A 25,855-nucleotide genomic window follows, 5' to 3' on the forward strand; every position below is an offset into this window, starting at 1 on the left:
GCACAGAAGGTGGAAACTGCATCACAGTAAACACGAGCTGAGCAAACTGGAAAATATTCTTGCATTTTGAAATTTCTTTTAGATACTATATTCTCTGCTGATATTTTTAAATAGCAGTATGTAAACAAATCCCAGTGGAATTGTAATCTAACTGTCTCATTAAACCCAGACATGCATATCTTTTGTTGAATGACATGAAGATTAAGACAATATTTTGTTGCCCAGGTGTATGGAGATGATACTACTTGAAAGCCATTATGTATCAGAAGGAGAAATTCGTACCTGGCTTAATATTTATAGTACCTGGGAGTCTTTCTGCTTTATCTCCACAAGACTGAGAAATACACCTATATTATGAAGCTTCAGCATACTTCATTGTTCAACTGAGACCAAAGCTCCTGAGGATGTTGCTTCCTTTGTGAAGATCTCTATCAACCATGAACAAAGTCCTTCTTAATGCCTTTCTGTCTTTTCAGATAAGCTCTGTAGTCAACTTTTTAAGATCCATGAGTATTCAGGGGATTAGGAAAATCTTAAAATGCTGTAGGTTACTTTATCTGTTTTTGAATGACTTCCAGAAGCAGAAAGAGATGACACTTCAGACACAGTCTTATTAAATAGGACAGTGCAGTCCTTGGGTCAGATGACAGGTCTACAGTGTGAAGGTAAATAGGGTAGTAATGAATAACCAGCCTCGTTACTTTCAGGTAGTCTGTAATAAGTCTCTCATACTCTGAAGAAAGATATGACAGTGTGACTTTTTATTTTTAAAAAAGGTGAGCACAGGGTTCCTTGGTGTGATCTAAGGCAGAACCTGTGTTAAATGTATGTCACTCAGAAAACTGGCTGGGTGTATGGCACCAAAACATCCCTTGGGAAGTAGGTCATGCATTCACAGCAGAATGCAGACAAGCATTGTCAGTGGTGTGTATATGCAGAAATTGTTAGTCAAACCAGCTTGTTTTTCTGCTTTAGTAGTAGTATGAAGTAGTAGTAGAAGAGGAGTGATATTATGATCTCTATAATAATTTTTTTCTGAGGGGCTTATTTTGTAATAATCTAGAATCATAGAATGGCCTGAGTTGAAGAGAACCTCATAGATCATCTAGTTTCAATCCCCTTGCCATGAGCAGGGTCGCCAACCACTACAGCAGGCTGCCCATAGCAACATCCAGCCTTGCCTTGAATGCCTTTAGGGATGGGGCATCCACACCTCTCTGGGCAGCATGTTCCAGTGCATCACAACCCTCTGAGTGAAAAACATCCTCCTAACATCTAACCTGAATCCCCCCTATCTTAGTTAAAAAACATTCTCCCTTATCCTATCACTGTCAATCCGTGTAAACAGTCATTCCCCTCCTGCTGATACACTTGAAGGCCACAATGAGGTCTGTCTCCAGCCTCCTCTTCTCCAAGCTAAACAAGCCCAGAAAAAACTTGAGATTATGGATACTGAGTTATTGAGTTATATGGATACATTTAAAAAGGAAAGGAAGAAACTAGATGCTTAATGGAGTTCCGCAGATCGTTTTACTATCAGGAAAGTAGCTCCACCTGCTTCTGTGGGCATCACCTCTATGGTGATACAAATGCTTGTGCTGTGAATCAACTCTAATAATTAATTAATCAATTAAAACCAACTTGAGCCATTTTCCCACTTAGTTCTGGCAAAATTGACTGACTAAAACTATAATGTCTAAAAAAACAATCCTGATTTTTTTTTTAACGCAAGCAAAAAATCTACATCACCACCTTTCCTTGAATAGTTAAGTTACAGATGAGTGTTCTTGTTATTAAGCAAAGTATGCAGCCTAGTTTTTTGGGAGGTAAACCATTGTCTAGGTGATGAATAATGCAGTACTTAGGGTTGGTAGGGCCTTCTGAGTGCACCAGGCCCAGCCCTGCTCCAGCAGGGACACCCAGAGCAGTGTGCCCAGCACTGTGTCCAGGGACTGAGGGAGAGCTCCAAGGAGGAGACCCCACAGCTCTGGGCTGCCTGTGCTCCATCACCTGCACCTTGCAGAAGTGCTCCTGGTGCCCAGAGGGAACCTCCTGTGCTCAGTTTGTGCCCACTGCCCCTTGACCTTGCACTGGGCACTGCTGCAATTTAGGATCCCTAGAGCAGCAGCTCCCTGCCCTGGACTTCAGAAGAGCAGACTTTGGCCTCTTCAGGGCTTTGGTTGCAGGGGGATAATACCTTGGGGGAAAAAAGGGGCCCAAGAAAGCTGGAGCAAGGAAGATATATCTTTTGTGGAAGAAGGTCAGGTCAGGGAATATTTGAGTAACCTGGATGTTTGGAAGCCTATGGGCCCTGTTGGGATGCACCTACAAATGCTGAGGAAGCATAGTGACAAGAATGAAGATATTTGTGTTGCTGTGCAAATAGTCTAGTTTCTGTCAGAATTACAGAGAATGTTTACAACTCAGATTAAGTCTGATTTTTAACTATGTGACTGTTGAGGCCCTTGAAAAAGTAGTGTTTGAAAGTATTTCCTTCCAAAGGAAACTTATTTGGGAGTTAACTATGATGGAATAAACGTGGAATATAAATGAGTTAGTATAAATGAGTGAAATGAGTTACTGCATTCAGAGTTGTGTAACAAAGTAAAGGGGCAGAAGTGCGCTGTCTTACTAGTCTTTATGCAAAGAAAACAGTTGAAAATTGGATGGTATATATTTAAGGAACTTATAAAGTGAGCCTTGTGTGGAAGAGAAAGGCTAATTCCTATCAGTACTTGCCTGTGTTTAAATTCAAGTAACTTTACTTTGCTTTTTGTATGATTAGACCATTGCTTAATCTATTGTTTCTTCCCGTTTTGGGAAACAGCAGAACTGTGTGTAAACAAGCTTGTTTTAAAGATGCATGTTGTCTTTCCTTTTCTTCTGAAAATAACTATAAATAGTAGAATCCATCAACATATGAAATGCCAGAGTGACTAATTTGAAGTCTTATCTGCCAGTTCTTATTTGGAAATTGTTCCTAGTGCTGTGTTACCATTGCTCCACCAATGTAAACCTCAACTACATACATCATGTTCCAGTGGCACGAAGCAGTCTATGCAGCTTGGTTTTGTGCCTGACCAGACTGAATGATGCAAACACTAACTGGACATAATGCAGTGTTTTCTGATTGAATAATGTTTTACCAAGGCAACAACATGAGCTACATAGTATATTTTACTACTTATAATATAGGTAATCCCATAATATGACGTATAATATAAATATGTAAAAATATATTTACATTTTATATCAATATAAAATATAGGTAACTGCTAACCTTTTATGTGGGGGAAGGTTTTTGAAACAAAATTCAAATACTGTTGGATGGACACGCTTAATCAAAGCTGAGCTCTGAGAAGTGAATAGGTACGTTGGTTTCAGACAGGCAGGGCTGAGAGCCTTCATAGCTACTGTCAGTCCCCTTTATCTTTAAAATTTGGGGAACGATATTCTCTTTTCCTGTGAGCTGTTTTGCTTGCTTCCTCACTGTGTTGCTTGAAGGTCTTGTAGTGGATAAGCAGCAGCTGACAATGAAATGCATCTGGCACTTGAGAAGTTGGTGAGCTTTTCCGTCATCCTTCATTTAGGTGGAATTTCATCCCCTACTTTTGGACAAGTCTTTCAAATTGCAGAAAGCCTCTCTGCTCAGGAGGAATGCAGTTATAAACCACAATCTTTTAGGTGGAAGATTCCACTGGTTTGATATTAGAAGGTGCAGTTCCTGAACACATTGTTTCTTAAGGAATGCTGAGGTCAGAATCTTCAAAGTTGAAGCTGGGAGCCAAAGGCAAGCCTGAGACATTTTGTCTACCTGCCAAGGAATACTGCCCTGCTTTGAACAGCAGAAGTGAACTTCGGAAGTCTTAGTGTCCCAAAATTGTGTGGCCAAGCTATATCCAGCCAAGATGTAAGATAAGTGAATAACCAGGGCTTGTCTGCAGAATGGGGTAGGAAGCTGAGGAAGAAAAGCGTTCAGGTTTTTGCAAGGTGTATTTGCATGAAACCCTGGATAAATAGCTCAAGCTACTTAATGTGAATCCAGACAGCACTTTTATTTGGGAGGTCATGATCATTGTCTTAAATAAGATGGGAAAGAAAAATCTATTTGAAAAGGTGAAGTAATCTTACCATTTCTTTAATAGAGAATGCATCAGTTTAAAATGGAAGCGTTTAAATCACAGCAATTTGTGATGATGCTTTTCCCAAAATATATATTTACTGGTAGAGCTGTGAATGTGGATAGAGCTGAGTGATCCTTGCACGATATGTACATATGATTTCATTGAGAATTACATTTCTCTTCTTTGTTCTCTGAATTTTCTGCCCTCCTAAACTGGCTTGCTCAGGATAAGAAAGGCATCACTACCGAGTCAAAGGGAGGAGTGGGGATTTTTGTGTTGGGGACAGAGAGACTGGTTTAGACTGTCCAGGAACCTCGTCCTGAAACCTGAAATAGGTTACTGCTGTATGCAAACATATGCTGCTTGACTGGTTAATCTGCAGCCCTGAAAATTACTGCTGGTTCCTGTAATTGATTTATTCGCTGTTGGATGCGTGCAACATACACAGCCTTGGAAGGATATGATGTTAACCTGCCTTGGTAGTTTCTTTTGAGGGGAGTCAGGTGGAGTAAGTGAAACATCCATCTAAATTGCTGTGAGTATCATGTATCACTGAACCACAACACAGACTTCAGCTTCCAATGTCTGCACTTACTAAAATGCTACTTGACAAAACTGTAGTAGCTGTTCTCTGCAGTAAAGGCGAAATGAAGAAATAGGCTTCAAAAGGGTCTTCAGTAGTTGTCCTTGGGACAGCATACATACTGGAATGGCAGATACTGATAAGTGCTTTCTATGAAAATTATCAGAACTGGTTAGTTTACAGAAAAGCATAAGTTAAATTCCTTCTCAGTACAACTCCTCTAAACCTTTAATTTTAATCATTTTTCTTCAGTGAGCTAAAACAAAGCAATAGCCAACGTATTTTACCATTTTAACAGTTTCACATTTGTTATTTGTGGAAGAACTTCAGGTTCTGTTAAAAGATATAGCAAGTAACTCCATGTATTTACAAGAGCTAGGTTTATTTACTACAACTTTAGGGCCTTTTCTCATTTTAACACTAACACAATTCCATTTAAACAATTTTAATAAGCTATAGTATGTTTGATTGCATGATGCAGATTTATTTTTAAGGCTTTCATTTTGTAATCATTTCTGTATATTCTATAACAGATAGCTGACATTAACTGTATGATTTATTTGTGCAAGCCACATATTTTGAGATGTGGAGGTAGATGGTGTAGGAGAGGTACAGTGTGTGGATTTGTATTTGTAATTCTCTTAGGTGTATTGTTCCTAATGGGAGACTCATATTCAAGTGGAGAGCTTGTATTTAACATTCTCATTTACATAATCTTTTTAACAAAATGGCTTAATTGGTCAAAGTCTATCTTATTAAAGAGCTGAAATGACATCACACAGATAAAACATGAAGATTGGAAAGACTTCTATTTCAAAACATGAACTGCATTCCAAGAAATTATGGAAAATATATACAAAGAATGTAAAGCTGCGGCGTTATATGGCCACCCAGTTGCTGTCAACGTTGGTGTTCTAAAACCTGAATGTTTTATTCAGGGATGTGCTCTCTTTGGGAGATGCTACCAGCCACAACCTCTTTTGCTCCCCGGTCAAATTTTTGAAGTGCTCTTAAATAACTTTTCTATCAAACATTTGCTTTTTTTTTTTCTTTAGGTTTTTTTTCGATTCATTTGGGTACTTCTGTTGAATTTCACTGTGTAGTGTGGCTCACTCGGAAATTCTTTGAGGTGTATGGAAGTAAAATGCTTATAATAAAGCTACAGCTCAATAAGTACTGCATGGTAGATGTAATACCTTCAAAAGCACTAAATTCAGTGGCTTGATTTCCTACAGTGGGTTGTAGGAAAAAAAATGGATATGGCGATCTGGAGTGTGTAAATAAGATGGAGCTTAAAAACCTGTCTGCTGCCTGAGCGTGGCAACTTTGAAGAAGATATTAGGCATCTCATGTTAAGAACACTTAATGGCATATTATGGAAACAGTGCAAAATTAGGTTTGAAAGAGTGAATTTTCTCTGGAGATGGAGCCACTGCAAGGGAAAATGTGGGAGATGAGGCATACAGTAAGTAGCATTAAATAATTTCCCTGTTTTCACGCGTATTTCGGTAACATAAGCTCTTGGTGCAGCTCAGTTTCCAAAGGGAAGCTGCAGAAACACTTGTCTGGCTTTGAAGCCCCTAGGCAGCAAAGCTTACCTCTGGGTTTCTGGAGGCAGTCATCCTCCAAACAGCCCAAGGAATCACAGCACACGTATTGGTTGCTCTTCATGATCCTATCTAACGTTTGCATTCAATCCCTCTCCAGCCGGGGAAAGATACAGGGACATGAGGTGCAGGTGGGCAGTGTTCAGAAGGAGGGGATTGTTTTACTGAGTTGGTGGCTGGTTGGAAGAATACACTTAATTAATTACTGCGTAGCATAATTAGGTAGTCAGGAAGTGATTTTGCATAGTGTTCTGGTTTCCTTTGCGTGCAGCATGGCTTCATTTTTTTCCATTGAGAATATCAGTTTTTAACACATGTATGAAATCACACTGAGTTTAAAGTTTACTTAATCAAATTCACTGTAACATTAAAAATTTCTACTCTTCACACAGTCTGTAAAACTACAAGTAAGAAGTTACATAATTAAAATATTTCTCCTTCTGAAGTGGGTGAGTTTGTATCTTTATTAGCATTCCTGTTAACAGTAAATGTCAAGTTGATATATAAAGCAGCATGTCTTTGCAAACAGCCCTTACTTCTGGTAAACTGCATTTTAGCAAAGAAGGTTATTTATTTATTCAACTAGGATGGAATTCTGTATGAGAAGGAAAAATAAGGCATGTGCTCTGGAGGCAGCATTTGCTTTAAGGATGTAAGCAAAGGATGGTCTCCAAATTTGGAAAACTCTTGTCTCTTGGCTTGAGGATTTTTGTTTTCTTCTTCTTAGCAGTTTTCTGACAGGCATGTATCTGTTTCTCTGACATGAAAAGGAAAAGCTGGCAAAGACTGGAAGGGAATGCTTTTTGGCATGAGGAGGGAACTGTAGCATATCTGTGCTGATCATAGCAGCTCAGCACCCAGCCAGTCCCAGTTCCGAGTGCTGAGCTTGGCCATCCCACTTTTGGCCGAGGGAAGAGATGGAAAACTGTGCTCCTATCTGGAGCCTGGAGGAAGCAGGACAGGGCAGGACAGCTCTGACTGCTGCTGGTAACATGCCTTGCCTAGTACTGGTACAGTAACCTCAGGTTGTGCTTCCTTGCTGCTGTCTGGGGTGTGCTCCTGCATAACCTCAGCTGGTGGGCATGTGAGTGGCTGTTGACTTTACCAAGAGATTTTACCAGAAGCAGTAGAGCACTTTTTAAGTGTGCATTTGGGCACAGGGTGTTTAGCATATTAATTTTGAATTGCATGTTTGAAAGCCCGGTAAGATTATGTAGAATTTCTTTATTCTTCATTACAGATGTACTGCATAGCAAAAGGATTAGCTTTTTTACATGTGAAATTTCTGAATGACCACAGAATGACTTTATCTGGAAGGAACCTTAAAGATCACCCCCCTGCCAGGGGCAAGAACATCTCTTTATTTTATTTAAAGCGTTCTTGCTAAATACAGCACTTCATACTTTTACCAAATGTGTTTATGTTAATACGGACAAGGGACAGTTCAAATAATGACATTCCTAGATATTTCTAAAGATATGGGTGGTGGATGTTTTTTTTTTTCTTCTTTCCTGAAATGCAGAAACTCCCCTAAAAACAGGAATAAGGAGGTGACATAGCAGAACATGGTGCCACTCAACTGCTGTTGTTGCTTTAACGTCATGGCTGGATGTTTTTCCACTAATGAATGACACTGGTTAAATGTTTGGTAATTTCAATTTATGCTACCTGACAAACCTTTTTTTTGGTCTTTAGGTCACTTCCCCATCATGTTCACAGTGTATCCTGTTCTCCTGTTTTGGCTAGTAGTTATTTACTACTTCTCTGTAGGAGTGGTCAGGCACTGGAATGGGCTGCCCAGGGAGGTGGGGGAGTCACTGACCCTGGAGGTATTCAAGGAACGTTTAGATGTTGTATTGAGGAACGTGGTTTAGTGAGAGTGGTTGGTGATAGGTGGATGGTTGGACTGGATGATCCTGGAGGTCTTTTCCAACCTTGGTGATACTATGATTCTAAGGGGCATTTAAAAAAACATCTTTTTCTTTTTTTTTTCTGATCATATTCAGATTCCAGTGAAGGAAATTTCCTGCTTACCTGAGTTGTGAGTTTGAGTCACTGAAGGGAAATAACCTGTGACATGGGTGGACTGAAGGTTAGTAAGGGGGAGGAGAAAGAAAATGTGCTGTGAACTTTGTATCATTGTGCACATGCTCCAAGCAGTTGGAGGTCTGTCTGTGTTTCAGTTTATAATGGGAAGTGCAAATAAGAGCTGCTGGGATCATCCACGTTTCCATTTGCAGTGCAGTGAGGAGGCTGGGCTGGATTCTTTAGGGTGTGATTCTGCAGCTAGTATTAAGCTGAAATGTAGTCATGGGCATCAAATACAGCTGTGCAGTACGCCCAGTGTCTAAGTTGTTGCTTCAGATGTTTTCACTATGGAAGATTCCCCTTTCCCTGGGAACTTGGACCATGTGTCATTGAGAAATCAGGACTCTCTTCTCAGAGAAGACAGCTTCAGTTTCTTCCACAGTATGGGTCAGTGGTAGCAAGGTGAATATCCACTTAATTCATTTGCTGATATTAAAAAATAATCAGAAAAAACTCAGAACCATTAGTTCTGAGAAGAATAAAATAATAAAGATCTTCTAATAAAGATACATGCAGAAACATTAGTGTATAATTTGAATTAAACAGTTCAGATTGAAGAGACCACAATAATTTTAATCTGGTCCACTCTTTTGCCCAAGTGTAAGTGATAACAACATGTAGAATCCCTTTGAAAATGTCTTTGAAATGATCTTGGGCATTTCAACTTCCTGACCATTGACCCCCTTTCTTGTCCATGTTATATCACCTAAAACTCTGGCCTTTTTTTTATTCTCCTCATTTTAGCTTGAACCTTCATTTTCAGTACCATGATTTACTGTAGGAACTTGTCTGTGGATTTTCATTCTCCATAATCCTTTGCATGAATAAATGATACTTTTCAAGCTAAATTTGCGTCAGTATTTGCGAATAATAATGTTTGAGTCTAAAATATCTCCTAATCTGATGATTGCAGTATTTTTAGCCTCTTGAAATTTTTTTTGTTTATCCTTCAGGGAAAGGGTTTCATTTTGCTGATGTTATACAAATGCAGTCAGTTCATACTTAGTTTTTGGACAGGCACTTCACGGTCAGTTTATTGTTCAGGATGATTTAAAATCATGGTAGGATCAGACAAAATGGCAAGGTATGGTTCCATACTAGCAGTTTTATATATAGCTTTTACTGTGATGAAAGCAGTAATTGTAATAAGTGTTTCTGAAAAATTTAAATGAACATCAGTGATTTGAGCTCATAATGAACTTAGCTATGTACTTTCGAAGAACTGAAGTTATATTTTTAGGTAAATGAGTCAGCATAAGGGTTTAATGCTTCTAGGAGTTCTATTTTAGTATCTAACAGAGTGATGGCATTCTGAATGAAGAGATGGCTTAAATACAGAATTACATAGTATTGAGCACAAGGTGATATCTAAATTTAGAAATAAATATTAAGAAGTAAGTTACACTGTGGGGTATTGCACCTTTTTATAAACAGCTGAAATCAACACAGGAAAATTTATGTAATGTTAGATTTGTCTGTTAGCGCTGAAATGTTTTCTAGTGACTTACATCAGTATACTACTTATCACTTTATTCCCTAATATCCCTCACTAACGTAGAAGAATTAGCTAAGAATTCACTTAAAGAGTAAAAGAAGCTAAAAATGAATGTTGACTTCAAAATGCAGTATTACTGGAAGTGATCAAGTGTGAACGCTTTTATGACCATCTGAAAACCACGTTACTGTTCTGTGGCTGGGAGGATGAATGTGCATATGCACAGCAAACATTTTGTCTGTCTTTACTGTCTTCATCCATAATGAATGGAAGAGAGATTATACACTAACTCGAGCATAACTACTGCAGAGAAACTGTATTTACTGCAGTACTGCTAATTTCTGAACAGTTTCACAATGCTCTTAGCAGAGATCAGCCATATTTTGGATTGGACTTGAAAAGGATGATAATGCAGCTGAACTAAAATTGAAGATTGAAATAGTCATTTTTTCTTAAAAAAATTAGGATATTAGTGCACTTTTGAAGATGAATAATACATTTAACATTCTGTTACAACTTGCAGCTGTTTTCATTCTTAGCAGTAGAACTGAGCTATGATTTTTAATCTTTTTAGAAGACTGCAATTTCCTTTGCTAATCTGATACAATTCCTTTTCAGAAATGCAAACCAAAAGATCTGATGCGTACATGAGCACACCCAGCTGTTTGATTTGCACCTACAGTTGGGATGATACTGGGAAAGAAAAATGTTCTGGGAAGTCGTTATGCAAATGCCAGACTAAGTGTCCCACTTTATTTCACAATTACCATCTAGAGTATTACCACAACAAATGGCCTTTTCTAACTAGAATGAGGTTTAACCAGCTGTAAAATTGATAATCAGTCATGGTATTTCAGAAACTGCAGTGTGAGTGGTTTTTTGGGTTGTCTGCGCAGTAAAGAGAATCAACTCCTGAGAGCACTGAAATGTACCTGGAATGTTGTTTTTAAATAACCAAAGAGAAATTTTATACACTCAGTTCCAGCTTGTTTCCACTGAATGAGAGATGAAGTTGCTTCTAGGGAGGGGGATGCATAGCAGTATTACATATCCACCCATTCCCTGCTGGAAGGATTGTCATCAGTTGGAAGGAGAAGTGAAGTAACACCGCACACTCAGCCTGTGGAGTGTTATATCCTAATTTTTGTGAACTTCTGACGTGGCTGGATGTGTATATTTTGGTCATGCCATTTCCCAGATACATGTTAGCTTAAAATAGATGCAATATTACCTAAAGTATCACTAAATGATGAAAAGCTTTCTCATCCCTTGCATTGCTAAGAATAGAAAAACTGTTTTAGAACTACATTATTCCATGTAGGGCTGATAATAAGTCCTTTCAAATATTTTCTTAGAGCGTATAACCTGTCTTATAGCAATAGCACATGATCTGGTTGTTGCCAGAGCTGATGTTTGAGCCCAGCCTCTGTTTTCTCATGTTTGAGGTACTATGCTCTGCTCTGCTGTTTTCAGACTGGTTTCTCTCTGTTTCTGTTGTTGAAATTCTATGTTTCCTTGGGCATTTTTTGGTTTGACACCAGATGTGTCCTCTGTTGTGCAGAGCGTATAATACTGGTGCTGAAGAACAGTTTCTGTCTCATTTCCTTGTAATTACTTGTCAGATCTGGAGCAGCTTCTGTAGGAATTGTGAGACAGTTGCCCAAAGTAATAACATGACAATGAATGACTAGGCTGGAAACCAGATTGAATCAGGAGTCTGTCAAGCTTAATACTCTGTTTCAGGCAGTAGCCAATTGCTAGAAATGCCTAGGAGAGAATGTTAGAGAGGGAAACCTGTTCTGTTATAACGCCTCTGGAAGCAGCACAGTTCAGGAGCTCCACAAGGTGAATGAAATGGTTTTTTTGTCTTGTAGCTCCTGACAGCTCTGTCTCCATTGGATCAAATAGCCTTCAGGCTGATGTGAACTTCTTGGCAGCAGAAACATCCCATGACAGTGTTCCAACTTTATTCTGTAAGATGTGGAAAAAAAATCTTCCTTCTGTGTTGAGTCTCTTGTAGGCTAAATTCATTTGCCTTCCATCTTCCTGTTAACTGGGATCCAAAGAGCAAATGATTTTAATATGAGTCAGCACATGTGTAAGAGACCAGATTTAAGGTGACTGCCTTTGATCCTGCCTGCTATTGTCCATGTATTCCAATTTGTGTTTATCCGTCTCTTATCTTAGATCTGACAGCTGTACAAAACAAAACCAAACCAAGATCTTCCTCAGACAGGCCCTCATTCCTGATCAGTGACACTGTGGCAGTGCAACTCCTGATGTAGCGTTGTTTTACAAAATTTCCTTTCAGCTTTTCTAACAGAAGTGTCTAGCCAAATAATCTGTGGTATTTTTCAAGACTTACAGGCTCCCTGTTAAGTAATTGAGCTCTGATTGAAACTTCTGTGCAGAATTGAATGGGAGTATCCAACACAGAATAGGCTAGGAAGCCAGAGGCCTCTGCATGGCTGCTGGTCCAGGCTGCTGACGTGCTTTTAAAGCAGGTTCAATTAGATGATGATGTTTAGAAAGTAAGTGTTGAAAATCTCCAAAAACAGAGTCAGCATGATCTCTGTGCAATGTATTTTAATGTCTGGCTACTCCCAGTGGTGGAAAAACTGCTTCCAGGTCTCTGAGTACAATTTTCCGTGTGGCAGCTCGCATCTGCTGCCTCCTGTGATAGAATGCAGTCATGTTGATGGGACACAATTTGATTGTGATCTGTTTATTCAGCTATCTTTTTCTTCGTGTGTCTGGAAGTTGCTCTCAGGGAGATTAACATCATTATAATTGTCCTGGGGGCTGAAGTTCATGGAAATTGAAGCCTGTAGTTCTGCAGATTTTCTTTCATGCTCTTCTTGAAGACAAGCCTGACTCTTGCCATTTTCCACAGTGTCCATGACCTTTTGAAGGTGGTAGTGCAGCCTGGAAATGATTCTGATGTGTTCCTTCCACTCCCTCAGATACATCCCATCAGGATCCCTGGAGTAAAGCTGTCTCAGGGGACTGCAGAAAAGAAGCCATCAGGTGGCCTGGCTTTTCTATGCCTTCTGTCACTACATCACCAATTCCACTGAGAAAACATGCCCGTATCACCTTACTTTTGCTGCTGATTTACTTGCAGAAATCTTCTATACTGCCCTTCATATACTTTCATTGCCAGGATGTAAATATCTGTGAGCAAGGATATGCTTTTATGTGTGTATGTTGTGGTTTTCAAACAGCAGTGTGTCTAAGTACCTCCCAGTTTAAGAGAAATAGGTTTAATAGCAGTCATTCCAATATGTAGCAGTTGGCAGAGGAGTCTGCAAGTTGATTCAGAACACAGAGTATTTAACAAGATCCACTGACTGGGAGTTATGGCTAGATAAACCGGTCAGAAGTCAAGAGCTGGTATTTTCCACATTTGTGGTTGACTGTGGGTAGATACTGTATTTTTCTGTTAGCAACTTCTACAACAAGTTTCAGCACTTACTCTGAAGTTACCCTTTTAAAACTTACCTTAAAATCTTAGGATTTTAGTGACTAAACAAGCAATAATTCTTCCATTACTGTATTAGTTTGTTGATAAAGCAATTGGAAAAATCCCTCAAATGAAATTACCTGATCTTTTCTGTGGCCCTTTGGACCTCCTCCTCATCTAACTGAAGTCAAAAGCTTTAGCAGACCCTATTGACAGCTTTGGGGTTTAACTAATTGTAGTGTGGAAGTCCTAAACAATCCTTTAGGTGAAATATGTGATTGATACTGATTTGTGTACAGAACAAGCTTTCTGCTTAGGGTCATGAAAAGTGAGTAATTGCAGTAGTAAATAACACTAGATTCTCACTTCATCAAGCATTCTGAATTAAGTCCTTCACAGTCTGTAGAGAAGAGGTCACTGTCAACCACCCTTCTTTGCTACTGTTATGCTTCCTTTATTATTTATTTTTATTTTCCCAGATGAAGAATTTCCTCATTTAACAACTATCATTTGCTAAATGAGAAGATTTTTTGAGCCCATTGTACAACAACTGATCTTAGTGGTGTTGTAGAATTGTAGGATCACAGAATAATTCAGACTTGACATCATGAGGTCATCTAGTTTCATCCCTTGCTCAAAGCCAGATATGTGGGGTTTTTTTCTGTTCTTTTTTTTCTTTCACATTTTACTTTTGTCAGTATTTCAGGAATGGGAAGTTTCTTCAGGTGAGATGACAAAGGAAGTCATATTCTTCTGTCCTAGGGAAAAACACAGGAGATCAAATGCTTCTGGTGGGACTTACTGTAAAATCCAGTATGTTCCTTTCTGTTGCTAGAGGTGGGAGCTAGCAGGCTTCTAAATAACTTATTATCATCCAAGTTGGTGGATCCAAATCAAGATCAAACTGAGTCATCATTGCAAAGGGTGGAAAATGGTCTTATGAGGCCCTAAAAGCACGTGTTGAGTTTCAGCAGAAGTAATCTACAAAAGTTCCTGTTCTGCTTTAAAACCAACAATGTTTCAGTAGTAGTTCCAACACAGGAATTGAAATTTAAATGTTGGTTTTTTTAATTCACTTAAACATATTTTAATATTCATATGTAAGTTTATTTTATGAAAAAATGCATTATCTTTTTGAGAGAAAATTAGTAGTAAATTTGATTGCAATCTAGAGTCATCAGTGGAGTTTGCTTCTGGGGTAGGGCATGTGTTGGGCTGTGGAACAGGGTGCTTATTCAATGCTCCTCAAGTGGAGCTGGTTGTATATATGATAGGGGGCTGTGCTAGATGGAGGGGCAAAACAAGGCTTCTTTCTACTAAAGAAGGCTGCAAATCTTTTTGTAAGGATTGCATAAGGACGGCTTAAAAGAGAAAATATGTGGCTCATGTTCGCTAAGATCATGAACAGATAACAAATACTTTTAAGAATGTCAGGTACTCATGTAATATTTTATTGAAATAAAATTAAATAAGCTGAAAGGATTTGTAAATCATTTCCTTTATTGTCAAATCTATTTTTGTGAGAGATGTTTTTTAGGGCTGCTTAACTTCTTTAGATTAAAATAAGTATCTCCTTAACAATCTATAATGTGTATATATTATTGGAAAAAAAATTGCTTTTCCATGCACTGATAATCTTTTGCTTTTTTTGCTATTTGAGATATTGATGACAGGTATAAATGATATAATAACTCATTTTGTTTAAATTCTACTCTTCTGGTGGTATTAGGTAGCTGTTCATTCAAAGCTAACCTTTAGCTAAGTGGGTTGTCCATTTCACCAGATGATAAAACAAGCATAGGTTAAGGTTAAACAAGGTCTTTTAACTCACCAGCATTTAAAATCATTTTTTACTCCCTTTTTTCCCCTGTGTCTCTTTGCAAGATATAACATCTTCCACGCTGTCTCTTACCTATAAGCTGCCTTTCTCCCAGCTGACATTTTGATGATTATTTCGTTTCTGTTTTTCCTTTAAAAACCACATCCGTGTCTTGCTGTATGAATACCTAAATGGTAGGACTCTTTCTGTTTTAACTTCTTCTGTTTGGCTTGAATTGTTTCTCTCCTGGATTTTTGCTAGCAAATGGGTCAGAGTGTCCTGGTGTGTGATAGGCAGGACTTGGCATCTTGACCTTTTTATAAATATAAGTAAATAATCAATGTGTGGCACTAAGTTTTCCACCTTTTTCCATTCTGCATCAGAATTCCTTTCTCTAACATTAGATGTGACTTTGATTGCTTCATTTCTATTTATCACTTTAAGTGGAATTCCGGGTTGGTGGTATTGTATTTTAAGACATAAGTAGAGCTGCTTAGAATGCACTGCTGGCATCAAATTCGAGGTTAGGCAGGAGGTAACATGAGAGGTGCACTTACTTATTGGGTTGGAAATGTTCTAAATACTTGCTGATATTTTTAGTACAGAGATTTTGTAACTGTTCTATATCGTTGATTGGAAAAAAAAAAAAAAGTCCTTTTATAACTTCAAATTAATTGTACTTTCAGGGGAGGAGGCTGATACATGCTATCTTGATTTTTTTCCTTTCAAGCCTCATTTTTTGTAATTCCAATTACTATGAAAGAGATTCTAACAATTTTCATTCTGGACTCTTAGGCGTACATCTTAGCTGTCACATTGGTTCCTACATCTTACTTATCCACAACTGCAAAACAGATTAGCAAAATCATAAAATACATAGAAAGCAGTATATATAAAATATATTTATCCAAAAAGAAGCTCGCAGTGAAATCGAGGGGTAGATGGCTCTGGCTGTGCAAGGAGCAGTGGCTTGTTGCTGAAACTGACTTCACAGATGGAGCTGCCTGAGGGTAAGGAAAGAGAAAGGTTTTCATGGCAGAGAAGGAGCGCCCTTATTTAATGTGAAACAAGGATGGCCTCGTGGTCAAAACAGGTTTTTAAGAATAGGCTGTACATCTGTCTCCTACCTCAGCAGCAGATGAGCTCTAACCTGTTGTTTGTGTTCCTGATATTACTCTGATTCCTGCAGCTGCAGCCTGTGAAAGGTATTCTTAGGAGTGAAGAAATAATTAAGCAGCTGCGCTTTCTATTTGGATTTTTATGGACAGTGTGTAATTCCACTTCGTCAGGGGGCCAGAGGAGCAGTTCTAGGCACAGATTTGTTTTCTGTAGTTAACATACAAATCTAATATTCACTCTATTTTCCTCAGTTGCTTGAAAAATCTCCTGAAGCAATGTATAAATGGCTTGCAGCAGGAGTTAACATGCAAAATCACCACGCTGCCTTTATTCTCTTGCTAAGAAGCTAAGCGTGCTATTAAAGGCTTTAGAGAATTCAAATTAATAGGAAATTATCTCTGGTGTTATTTTAAGAGGTTTGCATTTCTTGGCTTCAGTGCATGTTATTTATTTATTTTTTGAAGGCAATAAGAATTCTAAAATCAAAGTTAACTGAAGAACCTGGAAATGTACAGTGACTTCTGATAAAAGGGATTATTATACTGCTGAATTTTCCATGGCTACGCTGCTAACCAGCAAGACATGTAAGACCCATTTTATTTTACAAAGGCTTATGGAGAAAATAGAACAGCTGATTTGGCAGAGAAACAAGTAATGAATTTTACAATTGTATTTGGGAGAAAATGTACATTTTTATAGTAGTATTAGGCTGTTAATGCATTGTTTAATTGAAGTGGATAATATGGGAAAGATTAAATCGGTGTACATTTACTGCTATCTGCCATTTTACTGTGCCTTCTCAGTCCTCCTGCTTAAGTTCCCACTTTCATGGATTTCTTCAGTTCTTCTCGGTTCCCAGGTAGGCTTGGAAGGGCTGTAAGAGGTCTCCAGCAGAGTCCTTATGACAGAGGTAGGCTTGGTGGTGGAACTACTGTAACAAGTGGTGGGCTAACCTGCTCATCTCCAGCGAAACCAAGTTCTCAGCTTTGTTGGTTAGATATATGATGTCAGTTCGTCGCTGTTGCTATTCAGAGGTTTTGTCGTAATCTGTAACCTAAATCTTTAGTTGAAGTTCAGCCAATTTCTTATGCTGTTTCTGGAGATGTGAGAAAACATCTGTCATTATTGCTCACAACAGCTTTTTATGTTTTGAACAGAATTGTCATGTCTTTTTTAAAGCTGATCTTTCTTAAAACTAAGAACTTTGGTTTCCACAGTATCCCTGTGTGTGCATTGCCTATCACTTTCCTCCTGTTGCTAACCTCCTCTTGGTTCTCTTCCAACTTGTCTTCTGCAGTTTTTATAGAGATTCACAGAGTTGGATGCAATACATGAGCTTAGGCTATACTAGTACATAAGGAACATGAGTCCTCTGTGAGGTTTTTACACAGTGAACCTCCTGTTTATACAGCCTGGATTGGAATTCTAGTCCCCTATAACTCTGTCTTTTCCTGTTATCTTCCTGTTTAATTACTCCCGTTTTCATGTTGTGTACATCTAATTTCTTTCAAAAACGTCTGTTAGAGTGGGTTTTTTTTTGTGCTCATCCCTTGAGTTGATTACTTTATTATTATTATTTCTTTCTTCATTTTGAGATAATTTAAAATGCAGTACAAAATGCATGCTTGGAATTCTGACCTTGGTGTCATTTATTAATTTTTATTTGCTTTTAACAGATAAGTTACTCATTCTGATGCTTTGTTGTGATAATGAAAATATTTGTTAGAATTGTAACGGGGCAAACCCAGGTGCATTTATTTGACACTCTTTTCCAAATCTTATACTAAACTCCTAGTAATTGCATTTCAGATATTTTCTCCTTGACTTCCTATACAGTATAGTTTTGCTAATGAGAATGGTGGATCTTCTCTCTAATTCCTGTGTTAAGATGCTTTGCATTTATCATGTTTTCTGCCAGAAATTGGTTACATGATACTATTTTATTTTTGTAAGAAAGAAAAACACGCAACCTGGATCTTGGATATTAATCTTCTGGGTTCTTACAAATTGCTTAATGTCTTGTTCTGACTCCCTCTCCACAAGTCTGCAGGTTTATAGTTTGGGAAGTTCCCCCCTCTCCTGCCTTTGGAAGGTAATTCTTTGGATTGCCTTTTGCATTCCTGTCGACCTGTCATGCTCTCCCAAGTTCTCAAAGAAGCTGATTAACTTAAATGCTTTAGAGTTGATTTCAGTTGCTCTTGATGCTTTCAGGACATTTTGTGATTTTTTTTTTTGTTGGTCTTTTTAATCCTTGTAAATATGTCTGTATATGTAACATTAAGGAAGACTTAAAACTTCTGTGCGTAGTTCACTTTTCTCGACTTATGGTGGACTTTTATTTTAATAGTTCTTACATAAAGTATGTTCTGTTATTTCTTCTTGTCATTTGTAAAGCCATAACTGATTATACACCTCAGTTACATGCCTTTGCTGTTCTATAGTGCTATTCCTTTAAGTTCTTTTTGTTGCATCTTAAAAAATTGCTTTGTGTTTATTCTTTAAGGATGAAGCCATTTTTGGTCTGATGTCAACCTGTCTTTACAATTGAACAGTTTGAAGTGATAGCATAAAACCATTAAAATGTGCGTGTAGAAGGTAGCACATGACGAGAGCCACAGAGAGGTTCATTGTACAGTGAAGAAAAATGGCATCTATTCAATTACAGACAATATTTATTTCGTGTTTTAATACGCATCTCCATACTGTACAGAAGTCAGATTGCGTGTCAGTACTGTCAAAACATATCTGTTATTTAGAGCTTCTAAAGAGCTATGAGAAAAGCAAGGCCTCTTCGCATTAAATGTTGGCTTTATTGTCATGAAATGAAGTATTCCTTCACACAGTGATTAATCTTCAATAATATAAAAATGAATTACAGTGTATTCTAATGGTCACTAGAGTAGTGTAAGGTTGGGAAAAACAGAGTGCTTTCTTTGTGCTATCAGTTCTTTTCCCTATTATTACTGAGCTGTCGGCCTTATCCAAAGGTACTTCTATGATATGGAAAGCAGTAGTGACTCAGCAAAGACTAGAATTATTTAAGGGTCCATTTGTCATATAGAATATATGACATCATATAGAAGAATATAGTGGGGATTTAATCCTGGTAAAGAGTCACTAAGATGGTCAGTTCACATGCATGTAGATTTAGGAACTAGTGCTTTAAAAAGCACGTAGCCCAAGTTAGAAAAATGTGGTCTGAAGTTACTTTTCTGTCCTTGCTTCCCACTGCAGCATAGTTTATTAAAACTTGAGGACTTGGGAAGCTGACAAAAGGGAAAGGAATCATGTTTTGGTTTTCTTATACGTAATGGTTTAGTGAACTTTGCTGGTTATTTCAGAGTTATGAGTTGTTGCCTGTGGGTACTAAGGAAGCATTCTGTTCCTATTTTTTTGGCCTTCAGTCATTTTTACTTTTTTTCTCAACATAAAAGTAAGCAGTAAATGGAAGTTGCCAAAGCTGTTCTGACATCCTGTGGAAGGTACACGTGTGCGTCGCCTTCGCACAGATTCGAAAAAATATTGTAGCTTTGAAAATAAGAGTCAGCATGTGGAATGCTTTAATTTTGTGAGGGCTTCAGTGAATTTGCTGTGAATTAACATTGATCTGGTTATTTAGAACCCACCATTAATTTTTCCAACTATAACCCCTATTGTCAGGGAGAAAAAAAAACTTGAACATAGTATCTCAAGAACTATTTTTTGCTTGAGTTAATTCAGGCCTTGTCACAGTAGGAACTGCTGACTGAGAAAGCCAAACAGCATGTTGTCCCCAGAGGTGATTTCTGCTGCCAGAGTGGTTGGGACCCCTTCCCTCCTGATGTGGGACAGTGGTGCAAAAAATATCTAATGTGGACTTTTCTCTTGGAAAACAGTCCTGAGAGAGTGTCTCAGACTGTTTGCCAAGAGCAAAAGGCTTTTAATGGAATGGTGTGGGCAGTGCTGTCTTTGCCAACAGCATGTTTGTTTGGAAGTTGCTATTTCGGGCCTGTTTAGCTTCTGAACCTTTTGTAATAGCAGAAAGAGGAAGTGAACAGTGAAATCACTTTAATAACATATTTCCTGGTTCAAGTGACTTATCTGTGAGGCCTAGACAGAGGAGATGTCATTTCCTGGATTGTTTATCTTCAGTTTGAGGGGTCTATTTTACTGTGTAGTCTTTGGATCCATCTTTGTGATTTGTAGTGCAATTTTGGAGTCAAGTAATGGAAACTAGGCCTTTTAATGAAAATTTGAAGCTTTAAGGAACCACCTTTTGACAAAATGCTAACGTGCAAGACACAAGTTTTTCAGAAAGCACATGTTGATAACAACTTGAAATCTCTTACCTTAAAAATACATTTAAGAGCTTAGAATCCTGTTTTTGAAAGATGCTAATAATGTTTGTTCACAGATAAAAATAAATTGATGTTCTTTCTGTTCATCATGGTGCTGATACTAAGGACCTCTCTGATGCCAGATGTAGCTGACAAGAATTAGGAGGTTTCCAAATAGTTAGCAGGCAGCAGTGCTCTTCTAAAATTCCTGTTTGTTAACAGCCACTTGTGAAAACTATTCCCAAAAGTTAATGAAGAGACAGAGCTAATAAAAAAAGTTTGGCTACAAATACAATTCTGTTTTTATAGCCCACAAAAAAAAAAAAAAAAAAAAAAAAAAAAAAAAAAAAAAAAAAAAAGCCTTTGGAATTGGAATGACATAGGGAATAAACAGTCACATCTGAAATGATAAAGTACAGCTCACTTTCACTTGGAAGTTATGGTTTCTTTGGACCTTGTAATCCAGCTTTGCTGAAATGTCTGTTGTGGCTGATAACTTAATTCTTTTCCCTTACTTTGTGCATGGGATATAAATAGAACACACCAGCAGTGTTTTGTTTGAGCGACCTTTAAAATAACTTTGTATGAAGAGCATTGAAATATCAGCTGAGCTCCCCTTCCCCCAAAAAAGAACAAAAATATGCCTCATTGATTTGTGGTAAAATTGAGTGCTTTTATGTCTTCTCCCTTAAAATACCTACCTAATTGTAAGTGACTATTAAAGTTCTGCTTCAATTGCAATGAAAAAAGAATGGCGAAAGACTGACAAATAAGGTATTAGACTGTGAAGAATGAAATTGAGTACGAATGTGATCAGGGCTCTAGAGAACTAGTTTTTGTTATTGAGTTTGTACAGATAAGACCTGTAATTTACCATCAAAATGTACTCTAGACCAATTGTGAAACTCTAATTTCTTTAAGGGACTCTAGAGAGTAACAAAGTTAGGCTCTCATTTTGATACTGTAAGTTGCTACTGTAAGCTGCAGCCTTATTAATGCTGTTACATTGCAAATATAATAATGAAAATATTATTTCAAGTTATATTTTTTAGAGCTATGTGTTCCTGTTAGAATTGGGACTTCACAGTGCTAGGTAAAATCTAAACATGGCCTATGAGTTTTCCATCATATCATTCAGTGCAGTCCTTTCCTATGTGTGGCAAGGTAACGAGGCAAGTTTCTGCTGACATGTTCTGCTACATCTGCTAGAATGACATGTCCTTTTTTGGAAGCCACTACTTGCTAAATAGAGAGTTTGGAATTATGTATTCTATTACATGATTTTTGCAGGAAGCCTTAACTCAGAGCACTTTCCGTTGGGCACTGGACAGTTCCTGCACTGACTAATCCATAAGTATTCAACAACTTCAGTACTTTGTTTTAGATTTTTTTGTATCTTTCATAAAAACTTCATCACATTTAGTAGTAGATGCTGAGTCTTCGGTCTCTGAAAGGAGAGTTCGATGTCCTAGTGCATCCCTCCTTACTAAGACCTTACTAGGTCTTACAGGAACATTTAAAATCAAGACTCAAGTAATGGCTTTAACTATTGTTCTTAAAACAATTAATGATTTATACTGTGCATTATTCATTGCCTTCTTTTTGGACTTAGTAACACCATTTTACATTTCTTTCAGTAAGGAAGTTCTGAAAAGTGATGTCTAAACAAAACAAAACAAAACAGTCTGAAAGGTGAATCCTGTGCCTGGGGTTATTCCTGCTTAGACGCATTTCCTCACATGTCCTCTGTCCAGTTCTGCAGCCTTCCGTGGTCCCTTTGAATGGCAGCACAGCCCTCTGGTGTGTCAGCCACTCCCCCTGGTTTGGTTGGTTTGGTTGTTTGCTTTGTTTGCAAGGTGCAGCAGGTGGTTAATGAAGTTGTTAAAAGCTGCTGGCCCTAGTATCGAGCCCCAGGATATACCACTAGTGACTGGCCTCCAACTGGACTTTTGCCACTGATCAAAATCTTCCAGGCCTAGTCTCTCACCACCCACTTGTGTAACCTGTGCTTTGTCAGCTTGTTTATGAAAATGTTATGGAAGACAGTGCCAAAAACCAAAGTTGAGGTTAACAACTGTTCTCCCCTCATCCACCAAGCTAGTTGCCTCATTGTGGAGGGCTGTCCGCCTGGCCAAACATGATTGCGCTTTTATAAATCCATGCTGACTAATCCTGATCACCTTCTTGTGTTTGGAAATGGTTTTCAGGAGCATTTTCTCCATCCCTTTCCTAGGGATTAAGGTGAGGTTGGCCAGCCTCTAGATCTCTGAATCTTCCTCCTTGCCGTGCTTGAAGACAGGTGTCTTCCATAGTTCAGTAACTCCTCTTCAATGCCATTACATTTTCAAAGGCCTCTCCATGACAGCAGCCAGCTCCTTCAGTGCTCACAGGTGCATCCTATCAGGGATGTATTTGTGCATGTCCAGTTTGTTCAGGCATTCCTGTCATGGAAGGCTGGGTCCTGGCATTTAGTCCTCACCAAGGGTAAGTCTTCCTAGCTTCATCTTCCTACTACCTCTGGTATGGGGTACCTAAGATTCCTAAGGCTGATCTTACTAGCAAAGATAGGAGCAAAGAATGCCTTGAGTACCTTTGTCTTTCTTTTACCTTTTGTTACCAGCTTGCCTTGCTCTGTTCAGCAGCAGGCCCACATCTTCCCTACTCTTCTACTGATTATCTATTTGTGGAACCCTTTCTTGTTACCTTTTTCAAGTTTTTCCAGACTCACCTGCAGATCAGCCTTGAGTTTCCTAATGTGGCCTTGCACCACAGGATGTCAGCTTCATCCTCCTGGTATCTTGCCCTTGCGTCCACCTCATGTCACTTCTGTTTCATGTCTGAGCGTAGTTCCTTACTCATCTATACTGGGCTTCTGCTTCCTGTGGTTGATTTCCTACTTGTTAAGATGGACCTTCTTTGAGTTTTTGCCTTTGAAGTGACCTGAAGCCTTGAAGTTTTATCCTTCATGCAATGTTTTAATACATCTGCAGGTCTCTGATGTTTTAGATTTATGTCAAATATAATAAATTTACTTGGGAACCTCAAAGGTGATCCTAGTGAGATGCTAATGATATTTTTTACCCATTTAAACAGAGGAAAGGCAAGCTTGTAGTCTCTGACCTTTAGTCATCTGTATAGGAAATCATGCGGATGTGTCTGTCCTTTAATTTCTTGAGCAAGTCTTGTTTTCAATTGCATGGTCTGGTGGCTGCTACTGATATTTTCCAAAATACTTCCATTTGCTGGAGGCAGAAATAAGGAAAAAAATGTACTGCAATTCTATGTCACAGTACTAAAAATGTGCTTAATCACAAGTGTTTTTTGTGGTGAAACTGAGAAGTGACATCTCTACAAATGAGGTAGTCTTATTTGTATATATACATACTTAGTACTGCCTAGCATTCATAACTCGTTTTATGATCTCAGGTCCTGTCTTTAAGTCATAGTCATAGTAAATATATTATTAGGATAACTATAATAATTTCAATGAAATCTGAACTAGAAGTGATCCCTTGACAGGCATATTTGAAAAACAAACAAGTGGATTGTTAGCTACGTCCTTATTTACATGTGTCAGGTACTAAGAAGTCTGAAAGGCTTTGCAGTTCTGTCAGTTGGTTATTAAGAAACATGATGTGGTCTCTTGACTAAAATCTGTATGCCCTGTTGAGGTTCAAAAACCATAAAAAACAAGTTCAAGATTTCTTAGGGCCATGAGGAAAATATCAGTTCAGGTAGAATGCTGGAGATGCTGAGTGTGAAGGGAACTTATGACTCTTAATGTCTGAAATTAATTTTTATTTGTCCTTGTGTTACTCAAAAAAGCTGTGAGTTTTGGAGAATAATCCATAAAGATTTTCTAAATTGCTGAAAGTTGGAATTGAGTTTAAGTCTTGTTTAAGTCCTGTATTTTTAGTTTAGATTTTGTTGCTCTTCACCATTCTAAGAGGTCTTAACTGTGGAGAAGGCAGCACTGATCATTGGTAGCAGAATGGCACATAAGCTTCTGACTTGACTTCTCTTGAATCACCTGAAACTTAAGCCATGTAGTTTTGTGAGCTTAAATTATGTGCTGAATTGTCATGTCTGGTTTCTAAGAGCAAAAAGTCAGGTTTTGAATATCCAGAATGAGAAGGCAGAGAGAATGGGATTTAAGTAACAGCGTGGATAATGCAAGTTTTCAAATATTCAGGAAAAAATGTAATAGGGAGAAAAAACAAAGCTGACTGGACAGAGAATATGAGATTTGTGTTTAATTAGTAAGAGTACTAATGGTTAAGATTAAAAGTATTACTTCAGTTTAAGCCTCTGTGCCATGAATGGGTGGTGATGTATCTGTAGTGTTTCTACACCAACTTGGAGCCAGTTGCTGTATTTTAACTGCTTTGGGGTGAATGATGTACAAGCATACTTGAGATCTTGTTTTATCTGCCTACTAGGAATGTAATACATGTTTGAATAATATGTAACCTGTCTCAGCCTGACAACTCTTAAGAAAACTGATGTAGTAATTATGATTTTAGAACTCAACTTATTTTTATTTGTTTTCAGGATGGCTTGAATTCTTTGGTCCTTGATTTGGATTATCCGGCGCTGAGGAAGAACAAGAACATTGATAATTTCCTAAATAGATGTAAGTTGAAAGCAGCCTTTAAACAGTGACATTGTAGTCATTGCAGTCTTAGGAGCTTAGGTCAGAAATGCATTGCTGGTTTTCATTTTACTGCTTTTCACACCTCTAACTTTGTGTATTCAGAAAACTTTGAAGGACCACTTGTTACAGAGTGATTCATTTGGAGGAGTTATACTGATGAAAACATACTGGTTAATACTGACTGTAGAGTGTAATTTTTACAACTGCACTTAAAATAAATCCTTTTATGTTATAATATATAATTATAACAAGTCATTTGACTAGCTATTAGGAAGACAATCTTCACTGTGAGGGTGGTGAGACACTGTACCAAGTTGTCCAGACAGGTTGTGGATGCCCCCACTCTGGAGGCATTCAAGGCCAGGCTGGATGGGGATTTGGTCTGTAGCAAGGGGTTTGGAGCTATGTGATCTTAAGGGTCCCTTCCAACTCAAAGCATTCTGTGTTTCTATGTATATGTGCTATGAAGTAATTTGCAAAACATATTTCAGTTCCTCTGAAGTAAGAATTAATTACACAAAATGTATGAAGTCTTATTTATTCTAAGAGACATCTTCTGTTTAGTTTTAAAACTTAATTATTCTACC

At 38.1% G+C, this 25,855-nt stretch overlaps 1 protein-coding gene across 1 annotated transcript in view; it reads left to right on the top strand.

The window, feature by feature from the left end:
- The window catches only part of ROCK2 (Rho associated coiled-coil containing protein kinase 2), an 89,875-nt gene that overhangs the window by 9,751 nt on the left and 54,269 nt on the right, over window positions 1-25,855 (top strand). The window contains exon 2 of the mRNA XM_065730740.1: window positions 25,166-25,247. Within this exon, the coding sequence (XP_065586812.1) occupies window positions 25,166-25,247 (82 nt within the window). The remainder of the gene's footprint in view (window positions 1-25,165; window positions 25,248-25,855) is intronic.

This window comes from Cyrtonyx montezumae, unplaced genomic scaffold (assembly GCF_038088225.1).
Source record: "Cyrtonyx montezumae isolate F1298 unplaced genomic scaffold, pur_monq_1.0 scaffold_13, whole genome shotgun sequence".
In the NCBI taxonomy this organism is placed as follows: domain Eukaryota; kingdom Metazoa; phylum Chordata; class Aves; order Galliformes; family Odontophoridae; genus Cyrtonyx; species Cyrtonyx montezumae.